General features: G+C 38.3%; 1 protein-coding gene across 2 annotated transcripts in view; it reads right to left on the bottom strand.

Moving 5' to 3' along the window:
* VWA8 (von Willebrand factor A domain containing 8) overlaps positions 1-12,575 on the bottom strand; it is a 370,895-nt gene that overhangs the window by 290,911 nt on the left and 67,409 nt on the right. For both annotated transcript variants that reach the window (XM_042927004.1, XM_042927013.1), the window contains exons 5-9: positions 9,790-9,957; positions 5,229-5,393; positions 4,832-4,881; positions 3,741-3,849; positions 1,431-1,535 (exon numbers count right to left, since the gene is read on the bottom strand). In XM_042927004.1, the coding sequence (XP_042782938.1) occupies positions 1,431-1,535; positions 3,741-3,849; positions 4,832-4,881; positions 5,229-5,393; positions 9,790-9,957 (597 nt within the window). The remainder of the gene's footprint in view (positions 1-1,430; positions 1,536-3,740; positions 3,850-4,831; positions 4,882-5,228; positions 5,394-9,789; positions 9,958-12,575) is intronic.

Here is a 12,575-nt window from a genome sequence, read left to right as displayed (position 1 = left end):
AATCCACAGACCATATCAACTTTAACCAAATGTGCTAACAATGTCATGTTTTCCTATCTAGTCCGGGATCCAACACAGGATCACATGTCATATCTCTTTAGTCTCTTTCAATCTAAAGCAGTCTTTCAGTTTTTCTTTTTCTTTTATGAACGGGACAATTCTAAAGAATACAGGCCTCTCATTATGTAAGAGGGCCCTCAACCTAGGTCTATACAATACTTTCTCATGGCCAAATTCATGCAGTGAATTCTTATCCAGAATATCCTGAAATGAGGCTGAGCCCTTCTCAGCTCAACAGTCAAGAGACACATAATGTCGATTTGTCCTACCTGGTCAAGTTGGTATTTACTATAAAAATGCCATTTTTTTGTTTTGTAGTCAAGTGAGTATTTTGGTAGGAGATATTCTTAGATTACATCAATATCCTATTCTTCATAGACCCTCCACCCACCAGTTTTAAAACCTTTGATGACTCCTACCTAAATCAACTTCCACACTGGTGGCTGCCAAATGGTGACTTTTCTGCATTTATTCATAGGTGTTCTATATTAAGAAGAGATTTTTCTTCTCCCCCTTTATTTACTCATTTGTATCAATATGAACTCAGGGATTCCTATTTTGTTTAATGGTTTATAAACAATTGCTATCTTTGTTTATTTTCATGCTAAAATTGTCCCACATTTTGGCCAATGGGGGCCACCTCAAGCTGGCTCCTCTGTCACTTTGGTATGTCAACATCATTTGTTAAACATTTCCTTACTTTTGGGCACAATAAGATGATCCAGGTTCATCATGTACTTTCCCTGTGTTGAGCCTTGAACCAGCACTACTTTCTAGGAATCCTGATTCCTTTTAGGAAGTGTGGTATTTAGAAACCAATGTCTTGGCACTTGGTATGATCATTGCCACTGGAATGTCATAGTTTTCAGGCCCTCTTAAGGGGACAGAGCTAGAAAATATGTGTCTGTATATTCATACATACACAGTATCTATATCTATTACTCTGCTTATATATATTAAAATATTTAAAAAAAAAACATGAGTTCATACTGATGCCTCCAATTCCAATCTAACACCTCAGGGGTCTTTCTTTTCTTCTCCCTTTCTATGCTTATAAATTCCTTTCCCAATGGTAAGAAACATAGCTCTTATAATCCTCAATTTATTCACTCATTTTCTCAATTGATTTACTCATTTTTTCAATATAACCAGTCTCCCAACCACAGCAGCCACCTCTGTACTTGCTTCCCTGTCACTGGCATGCCAGTGGCTCCAGGACTAGAAGAAAAAGGGAAGGAAAAGTAAGGGAAGGCATGGGAAAGACAGAAAGAGAAAAAGAAGGAAAGAGGAGGAAGAGAGAAATGGAAGAAAGGAAAAGAAGGGACAAGAAGAGAAATGGAAAAAGAAAGAAAAGTAAAGCAGATACTTACTTTTAAAACACCTTCCACAGCCATTTTCCCTTCATGTCCTAGTAAGATAGTGTATGGATAAAGCCACTGGATTGCATGTTTGATTGACATCATAGGAAAGGAATCCTATTTAGGAGCAAAAATACACAGGCGTGAAGAACATCCAAAATAATCACAAAAAATTTATCTGAAATGCATATTTGACATATATGACATATCCAAAATGTATATATGATTATAAAAAATAACCAAGAGGTTTCTCATATTTTCCACAAGTCCACAAAAAATATTCATTACTCCCTCTTCTTTTCCTGTTCCACACCCTTTCACTGGGTAAGCCTACCCACCCCCATCTTTCAGCTACCATCTATCTGTTAATGGCTCCCATGTCTCAGTATCTGGTCCTGAGCTATAGACTCGAATTCTCAATTGCCCAAATGTGACCCTTTAGATATCCCATTGACCTCCATTCAACATGCCTGAAACTACATGTCTGAACATGTTTCCCTACCCTATTCATCCCAAAGTACGCTCTTCACTTGTATTCCTTGTTTTTTAATGTTTATTTAGTTTTGAAAGAGACAGAGTGTATGGGTGGGGAGGGGAAGAGAGAAAGAGAGACAGAATCTGAAGCAGGCTCCAGGCTCTGAGCTGTCAGCACAGAGCCTGACACGGGGCTTGAACCCACAAGCAGTGAGATCATGACCTGAGCTGAAGTCGGATGCATAACCGACTGAGCCACCCAGGCGCCGCTATTCCTAATCTGAGTTAATCACATCCACATTTACTTAGTTTCATAGTTATAACTACAAAGTTAGAAAGTGTTTATTATTCTCAAAAGTTTTCTCCAAGTTAAACTGCTTTCCCAACAGGGACAATTAGAGAAATTTCAGCATAGGTTGTCCTGTAGATGATATTATAGCATTTCTGTCAACATACTGAAGGGTGTGATAATGGTTCTGGTTATGCAGAAGAAGGTCTTACGACTTTTTCCAAGTTGCATACTAAAGTATATAAAAATACTGATCACAATTTACTTTCAAATGGTTCGGAAAAGAGAGAGAGAGAGAGAGCAAACAAATGTGGCAATATGTTAAAAATTGGTGATTCTACTTGAAGGGGTTATAGATGTTCATTTTACTGTTTTTGAACTTTTATTTTTAGATTTGAGAACTATCAAAGTAAAATGTTCCAAGCAAAAACAAAAAGAACAAAAAGCAGATGTGATAAAAAGGAAGAGAAAAGCTGTTCTAAACACAGAGGACAGTGCGAACAATACCTGTGAAACCTAACTCACTGAGTCTCAGGAAACCTAAATGAATAGGAACAAAAGTTTAAAAATAAGTCTCTTGTCTCGGCAGTATCCGTACTACCTGGGATTACGCTCTCCTTAGCACAGTCTCTCACTGACTGTTACAACAGTTTCCTATTTGGTCCGTATGCAACCAGGCTCTCCCCGTCCCTCCTCCCTGCCCACAGAGGTATCTTCCTCCAACATAGAACTGATTACTCCACGCTTCACCTACTTAGTAATATCTAACAGGCCACTTCCTCCACACCATGAAATCCAGACAACTTCACTCACCATGCAAAACACTTCACGATAAAGTTCTCACCTCTCTCTTCACCCTACACGCTTGCTCTAACGATACAATTTATCATTCTTCAAACATACCAAGCCCGTTTGTGATTCAACACCTCTGTGCATGCTGTTCCCTCTGCCTGGAGGGCATTTCCACCAATCCTGACATGACCGTCACAACCTTTGTTAAACTGTAGTGGACAATGTTTACACTCTACCAAACACCTCGGATCTGTTTTTATCTTTTCTGAGCCTCCCACCTTTCCCTTTCAACAGCTAGCTGCTGCAGGGCTTTTAAAGAAGACTACTTTTGAACTCCCAAAGCCAGCTTTGCTCACAGCCAAGAAAGCAGCTAGTGCCTGGAAATTTGTGTCCCTTGTGATGACCCACTGACCAATGACTGCTGGTGCCTGAGTGCGAAAGCCCCAGCTCCCTGCCTCAGGCTGCAGGCCGCCTCTGCAGGCTCCTCAGGCCTCTCCAGGCTGAGTCATCCTTCTCTCTGTGGAGTTTTTACCTGAACTGCATGTCTACCTACCTCCCTCCTAGGCTATGAGCTCAGTAAGGGCTCACAACACATTGCTGGTCTCCGTACAGTATACTGCACGGCATGGGTCGGCGAATCTCAGGTCTTGTAATATTTTTAGAGGAATATGACAAGGCAAACTGAAATGATGAATCCCCAAGGATTAACTTTTAAGTTCTCTTTGCCACATTTGGGTATACAAGTCATTAATTTATTTTATACATACCAGGATTTGAACTGCAGCTGGTAAACTATCTAAAGGAAAATCTGGAAGTCCGAGAGTAGAAGATTCTTGGGAACAGAGAGTGGTGGCAAAGGACAAGAGCTGAGAGATTCTAGGGGAAAAAATTAAGTAATGTTAAATGCTATTCTAATAGTTTTAATGCATAAAATGCATTCACTTGTTAAACATAAAATAGCTGAGGCATCTTAATTGATACAAAATGACATTTACTATTAAATTCTTTTTTAAAAAAAATTTTTAATGCTTACTTATTTTTGAAGGAGAGAGAGACAGAGCATGAGTGGGGGAAGAGCAGAGAGAGGGAGACACAAAATCCAAAGAAGGCTCCAGGCTCTGAGTTGTCGACACAGAGCCTAACATGAGGCTCGAACCCACAAACTGTGAGATCATGACCTGAGCCAGTCAGACGCTTAATTGACTGAGCCACCCAGGCACCCTGACGTTTACTATTAAATTCTTAAGAAACAACAGCTTCATATTATAATATTCTGTTTAAAACTCAGAGGCTGACTAGATACACAGACATATTTCTTAAATCTATCACAACATGTGAGGTTTTTCACAACCTGGCCCAAATTTATCCTGCCAGCCTCACCTCCCTCCCTTCTCAATCCAAACCTGAACCCCAGCCACCAGGAGTTTTTTATAGCCGCAAGAACAAGGCATACACTCTCATATCCCATGCTTTAAAAATAATTTCTTAGGATTCGTTAATTCCATTCTTTATATGGCAAAAGCCTACTCATTCTTTAGGATGCTTCTCAAATGCCAATGCCTTTTTGAAATTATGGCCCTTACTATATAATGCTAAACTAATGTATTCTCATATCTTTAAACTCTACTAGATCTTGAGTTTCTTGTCTCCAAAGATCATGTCTTATTAACTTTATCATCAGCACTTACCACAGTTACTAAAAAATTCTTCAAAGCATAGTTGTTGAATGGATGAATTAATCAATGTGCAAAACAAATAAACAAATTCAATGTTAAGTGTCCAGATATTTATATAAAAGTGTGTGCGTGTGTGTGTGTGTGTGTGTGTGTGTGTGTGTGTATGTAGCAGAAATACTTACTTCTCAGCAGAAACATTGGCTCCAACTGAATATAACAGTTTAAGTTGGTCCTAAAATAACACAGAAACATACCAAATCAATAAGGAATGTAACAAATCAAAAGCAAATTTTATAGACACACTTCATACTTTTAATTAAGCAGACACTATGTAAGTAATAGCAAAAAAAAAACATTGTTTGATACACATCATTTTCTAAAAATTAGCCTTTTTAAGCCCATCAGATAAGTAATGCCCCAATAATTTTTCTTCTGAATTTCCAGAGATTTTCTTTACCCCATATCCTTTTCTCTCCATTAACTACTGAGAGGGACATACAAACCTAGTAACATTTTTATAGTAACCAAATACAAATAGACAAACTGTTTAAAAAATAAATTATTCTTGTTTGTACTTACCTTAAAGGGTAGATAATAAATATCTCTGGCCTGAAATCGAGAACGGAGCGGGGGGTCTAAGGGATTCCCAGAGTACTTAGGCACTGGCAAACCCAAGGCAATGACTCGGAAGTTTTCACTAACTCGAACAAGCTTCCAAGCATCCAACTCTGTTTTGGTATGATCCTAAAAGAAAGAGATCAAAACTCACAGCACCAATGATGCAGATTACAACTGCAAGAGCTGCCCAGCTGCGGAATTTAGGCCCTGACTGCTGAGTAAAGTGTATCTGAGAACAACCTCAAGACCAAACCATCAAGGAAGGAAACAAAGTCAAATCAGGAGAAGGGTGCCAGGGAAGGCTCATGACATGAAAACTGGTGTTGAACAGACAAGTAGCTAACACATCAAGGAACAAAGAAAAATGTGGGTCAGACCTTCAAGCTGTAGTCATTAACACAGAGAAACTGAGTGAGGAGAGTCAGAAAATATACTGGTTCAGACTAGAGAATGTAAAAAGGTAGTCCTAGACAGACTTACCGCTTACTGGCAGAGAAGAGACTGCCCCGTGGACCTCAAATAGACAACTACATGTATGGGTACATTTCTGCCAAAGCATATTAATAATAACAACCAACATGTGCTGAAAACTCACTACACGGTAAGTACTTTCAAAGAATTTTACTCATTTAATTTTTATCAGAATGCAAATAAACACTTAATTCCTTTTTATGGATGAGCAAACTGATGTTCAAAGGAATTCTATAACTCCCCATTGTCCAGCAACTAGCATATTTTGGAGTTGAGAATGGAAATAGCACAGGGTTTGGAGTGATAAATCCTGGCTCTAGCGCTCAGCATAAACTCTAGTGAAGTGACCAAGAGCATTTTATTATACCCTCTGACCCTCAGCTTTGTCATCCATAAAGTGGGAATAATATCACCAGCATTACTATGGCCATTATAAAAACTCAACTTGACAGTGTATGTGAAAGCAACTGGTCCACAGTAGGCACCGGTTAGATGTCATGCCTTCCCTCTCTGCCTGACCCTATCAATGGCTCTTCACTGTCCTCAGCTGTTGGAACTTATAAAGTTTATAAGAACGTGTACATGTTCATTCTGAGAGACAAGTCCTCAGTTTCCAGTATATCTTCAGGGGGTCGGGGGATGCAGCCCATATGACAGTGTAGAAACTCTTAATGGACACTCAAGGCCCTTCCTGGCTGGATTCATGTCCGAATCTCCTAGTCTCATCAACCACTGCATAGCCACCCCCTAGCCTGCCTTCCCCAACCCTGTGCTCCAGTTCATGTCACAATGGTGGCTCTCCAGACACACCATGATACTTCACCAACACTGCCCCACTTGCTTGGAACGCCTTTCCACTTCGCACAGCAGAAATACAAGCGTCATTTAAAGCTCAGCACAAAGAACATCGTCACTAAAATGGGCCTCTTTCTAACCCCTCCCTCCATCAGAACCATTTTTGTACCCCTCCGCTCTATCCTATGCAAGCTTCTACCATTATGCATGTGTGCACTGACTTCTGTTCATTACCACCTCATGCTGGATCCAGGCTCATGAGAGGACTTATTACCTCTTAAACATAATAGGACAAATGTTTTTTGATTGCATGAAGTAATTTAAAACATAACCAAACGTATGACCCCACATTTAATTAACAGGACTAACAGTGATACTATGTCACATGTGCTAGAAAACAAGAGTCTGGATCTAGACCATCTGAAAAGCCAAGAGTGTAATCTTCAGAGAGCTAAATATTTTTATTTTCCACTTACCCAAAAATAATAATCTGGATATAAATGAAATTTATACAGACTGATTATATCCGTTTTTCCATAATAACAAAATTCTACTACAAACACCTCTATGAAACCATTAACATTTTGAGACATTCAAATTTAGTACATTGAATCTAGCTAGAAATAAGTGGGACTTAAATGGTGTTGAAATCCTTTTATCATAGAAATTGTCTTAAGGTGGTGATGTTCTGTGAAGGGATCTTGCCTATATTCTATGACATTCCTATGAGACAGATTCTATAAATATAGAAATGACAATTATGAATTAAAACTATGTATTTATACTGATATTTACATTGGGAAAAACAATGTAATACATCCTTCTCAATAATAACAAGCACTCCTTGTATACTAAAACCCTCTTGACCCCGTATCTCAAATTCTTACATAAAGTAAAATGTTCAATAACTCTGCAAAAATTCTCACACAAAGAATATATCAAACTTTTATTGTGAAGTAACTTCTATACTTAAAAAAAATCCATTTCTGAATATGAAAGCATTTACTAAATTCTAAATCATTTACTAAAAATAACATGTGCACATAACGGGGCACATGTAAGTGTCTGACTCTTGATTTCGGCTCAGGTCATGATGTCATGGTTTGTGAACTTGAGCCCCCATCGGGCTCTGAACTCACAGTGCAGAGCCTGCTTGAGATTCTCTATCTCTCTGCCCCTCCCCTGCTTTCTCCTGTGCTCTCTCCCTCTCTCAAAAATAAATATTTTTTTAAAAATCTATTAAAAATGGGAAATAACTAAAAAAATGGCAAATAACTATACAGGGGCAAATAATAGTTCTTTTATAATTAGAAAGTATCTAAAGAGAAAATGTCTTGCATACACCAATATGTACCTACTCTAAAAGTAATAAATATAAATTAATATATTTATTTGAAGTCATTTTATTTGTAAAATATTAATTAAAATTTAAAATAAATTTAAATAAAGAATCATCTTTTAGTAAATTAACTACAGCAATATGAATGAATGAATAAATTTAACTTTTCTTACCAATTAAATCCTCAATTATCCCCTTCTAATTATATTAGCATGATGCCATCTTCAGATAGAGGTACAAAACAAGACAACTATACCGCACAATGAAAACAGCATCTAGAAACTCCCATAAACAGTAAAGAAACAGTGCTAAAAGGATAGCAAGACAGATTTCTGAGAAAACAGACTTGCACAGTGGAAATCAGAAAGAGATATTTCCGGTCCTGCCAGCCTTGGAGCAGCAGGTCAATCAGACCCTCTGGTGTCAACACATATCATTTAGTGCCTAGTGTGTCCTGGGCTTGTATTAGCTGTATCTACAAGAAACATAAGACACAGATTCTGCTCTTCAGCAATCTGTAGCCAACTTGGGGCAATAAAATTAGCATACATATGTATTTCACACATGACAGCACAGGTGTCAGAGAGACTCTAAGTCATGGAATACAGAGGCAGAGCTCTCGGTTAGAGCAAGGGCTCTATGAGCCCTTTTTTGTCCTTTTGTGACGTCACGTGAAGCCCTTCTCCAAAGCCTCTAAAGGGCCCCACACTCTCTTATTGTTGCCCTTTTTGTATCAACTGGCATCACAGCATTTAAAGTATTGCACTTATCCATCCATTCATTCAACAAATAGTTACTGAGCATCCACCAAGTGCCAGGCATTGTTCTAAGAGCTTGAAATAGCATCAGTGACAAAAAGCCCTGTCCTAGTGAAAGTTGCAATCTAGTGGAGGGAGGCAGTGAATGAACTAAAACATTGCAAGTCAGTAAATCATGTAGGATGTCAGAAGACTAAGGCAATGAATAGAGCAGGGTCAGGGAGCATGGGGGCAGAGAGGACAATGCAATGTCAAATAGGAGGTGAGAGCAGACTTCATCAATAACGTAACATTTGAGCAAAGGCTTGAAGGAGTATAGAAGTGAGCCAGGCAGATATCTGGAGAAAAACCATTCTGGAAGAGCAAAGTGACTGGCAAAGCACTAGGAGAATGCCTACCCAGCAGGTTTAAGTTTTAGTAAAGAGAATACTATCAGCTGGAGTGGAATAAAAAAGGATAGCAGGTGATAAGCCCAAAGAGGCAGTAAGAGCCCAGATCAGACAAGACCCTATTCTCCATTGTAAAACTTTTTTCATAGCGAGGAGAGGGTTTAGAACAGAGAAGTCTGACCTAATCCGTCCCATGTTTTAAAGTGATCACTGACTGCTGTGGGGCAGCCAGAATGAAATTGGGGCTTTTTAAGAGGCTCTTACAATTATCCAGGCATCAGATATGGATAGCTTGGATCATCTAGGTATCTTTTAAATATCATATTCAATTCTGGCAATATCTCCTGGAGTTTGAGCTTCTGGAGGGCAAGAACTACACTTTATTCAGCTCTGTCTTCCCAGCACTGTCTAGAAGCCATTAGACTTTCAGTACATAGTTGTTGAAGGACAGAAAAGGAAGGTAGGAAAGGAGGGAAAAAGAGAAGACAGAATTTAAAGGAGAGGGAAAAAAGAAAAAATAGTTATTACATGGGCAAAAAAAAAAAAAAAAAAAAAAAAAAACTAAAAATCTGAGAGGTCGTCTAATATGATCTGCAAACCGAAGAACCTTGTGAAACTGCAAACTCATGACCGTTAACTGCAGCAATTCACCACAGACATGAGCCACCTGAACACTGTCCTCACTCTGATACAATCATGTCTTTCGCAACAAACAGCACCATCCATAGCTCAATAGCCAAGATAAGGGAGCCAGAGTTTTCTTTTCTTACTTGGAGAAGTTTGTCGTAACGCTCTGCAGACATTAGGAAGCGTCCATCTTCAAGCTGCATCTCCCTATTTTCCAGCAAGTTGTTCAAAACAGGCAGAACATTCCTCTCCGCCTTTTCCAAGCCTTCCAAAACGAGAGTTCTGCCTTCTGTGGCTGCACGAACCGCACACTATTTCCAAGAAACAAAAGCAACATGAGCATATTGAAGATTCCAGAGCATGGCCTAATTTTACTTGTAATGCAAATTACACTTGTGGTCGTTGTTATAGGGACCAGGAAATCAGGAAAGCTGGGTTCCAGACCTTGATTTTGCTTTATCTGCCCATGTGATCTTAGGCAAGTGATTCTCTAGTTTCACTAGTAATAAAATGGAGAGATGAGAAGAAATGATCTCTGAGGTTTCTTTCAGCTGCAACACTTTAGACATATGCCTGGTGAAATAGACAACTAGGAGCTGTCTTTGAATCAGTCACATAATTAAACAAGAAAATGAATTCCTTAACTAGAACAAATAAATGAAGATTACAATCTGGTGTATCTATCCCATAAGCTTCTGGTGAGGATCAAATCAGGTAGGTGAGCACTCGCAGGGATTGTGAGCTTTTAAACAGAGTCACCAACAAAATGAATTCAGCTTTAGTGTAATGTTCAATGCTGACAACATTACAAACTTACCAAACCAGAAAGAGTCAGGTTTTACGTCAGACTGGTTATAACCATAGTCCTGTAAGTCTTCCATGTAAAGTTAAAAAAATTAGTAATAGAGAAAAATAGGAAATAAAGTGGGTCCCAAATGGTAAGAGACAGGAAAACTATAATACAAAAACGTACTAAAGATGTGAAAAAAGTATCTTTCTTTAATTGATAAATCCTGAACAAAATAGAAAAAAACTACTTTTGGGTCAAAACCCTTGAAAATCTGATTTAAGAAAAAGAGGACGAAAACCTCAATGACATTTCTCCTGCTCATTCAACAACAGGCAGAGGATTAATGTGCTAAATGTATGTTCTCACTCTCTCCTTCAAAGTCTCCTTCCTCGGCATCCATGCCACTGCATTCTCTTACAAAACTGTTTCTCTTTTTCTGCCTGTCCATTGCATGTAGGTAATCCAAGAATCACATCTTTAACCCACAACTCTTCTTACTCTATGAGGTCTGGCCTGAGTAATCTCACTCAGTAACAAAGTTCCAATCACCTTTATGCAGATGATTCTTTAATCTTGAGCTCCTCCAAGCTCGACCACAGTCCCCCATCACATGGATGTCCCCAACCACAAGCTCACCTCAGCCTTCCCTGTGCAACACTGAGCACATCATCTTTTCCCCCAAATCTGCTCTTCCTCTCATACTTTCTATTTAAGGTGGGAAGACCATTCACCCATGCCAGGATCGTTGATTTCTATCTTACCTCCTGTATTCAATTTATCACCATGTCCTTGATGATTTATCTTCTTTAATATTTCTTGAACTCATCCCTTCTACCACCTCTCTACTTCAGGCCCCCCCTTACCTCTCAGATCTCCTCCCTACTAAGTCCAAGCTCCCCAAGAAATTTCCTAAGAAATTTCTCAAACAGCAAAGCATTGACTTTCCAAGTGTGGAAAAGAAAACAGACATTGTTTAATCAAGCATTGTTGCAACAAAATGTTGAATTTTACAATGTATTGTAGAATTTAGTTTATGTAAGATATTTATGTATTATTTAAAAATATAAACTTTTAGGGGCACCTGGCTGGCTCCGTTGGTTAAGCACCGACTTCAGCTCAGGTCATGATCTCATGGTTTGTGAGTTCAAGCCCTGCATTGGGCCCTGTGCTGACAGCTTGGAGCCTGGAGCCTGCTTCGGATTCTGTGTCTCCCTCTCTCTCTGCCTCTCCCCTGCTTTTGCTCTGTCTCTCTCTGTCTCTCAAAAATAAATAAACATTAAAAAAATTTGTTTAAATATAAACTTTTGTGAAAACTACATTAGACTAAACATGATAATCCCATTAAATAACATAAATTCATGCATAATCCTTCAGAATTATAATTATCACATATATTTTAATTCTTTTCTACCAAACTAGCCATCTTGTGGTAATACCTTTATTTAAAAAAAAATGCATGCATATAAGTGATATAGTATTTCCTAAAAAACAAAAATATAAGAATCTCATTTTTGCCAGCTGCATAAAAGACAAAACCATAGAAATGTTTTTGGAATTAAAAATAAAAACATAAACTACTTCTTATAAAAATTCATGTTTCAGCTAAGGTCTCAATTAAGCTTTCTTTCATGAGAATCTATTTACTCCAAGAAAGCATAACTTGCAATAAAAGAGAAACAATTACAATTAAGCTATCACAACCTGTGGCAATATTCTTTTAAAAAGTTTTATCAACCTTTGTTACAAGACAGGCTAAATTCTGTATCTGACTTTTAAAAACTTCATAAAGATGAAAATACATGTTCTCTGACATAAAACTAGAAATACAGATATCAAAATTTAATGGTTTCCCAATTGTGGGCCAGGGAAGACAAAGTCTAGACAACATAAGACAACAACAAATACTGCTTTTATTCACCTCAGGTATATTTTGGTTTCTTATGTACAGAATCTTTTCAGAGAGATGTGGAATAAGCTACAGTGAAAGACCAGAAACAGAAGCCAAATACATAAGGAATTCCTTTCATCTGCTCTAATGGATACAGGTGCTGTGACCATAAAGTTGAGAAAGTAGTGATAGATGAAAAAAGAAAATACTATCTAAAGACCTCTTGGAAACCTGACAAATGCTGTACCTCT

The sequence above is a fragment of the Panthera leo genome, chromosome A1 (assembly GCF_018350215.1).
Source record: "Panthera leo isolate Ple1 chromosome A1, P.leo_Ple1_pat1.1, whole genome shotgun sequence".
Lineage (NCBI taxonomy): Eukaryota > Metazoa > Chordata > Mammalia > Carnivora > Felidae > Panthera > Panthera leo.
Note: the sequence above shows the minus strand (reverse complement) of the source record. Positions and strands in the feature narration are given on the sequence as shown.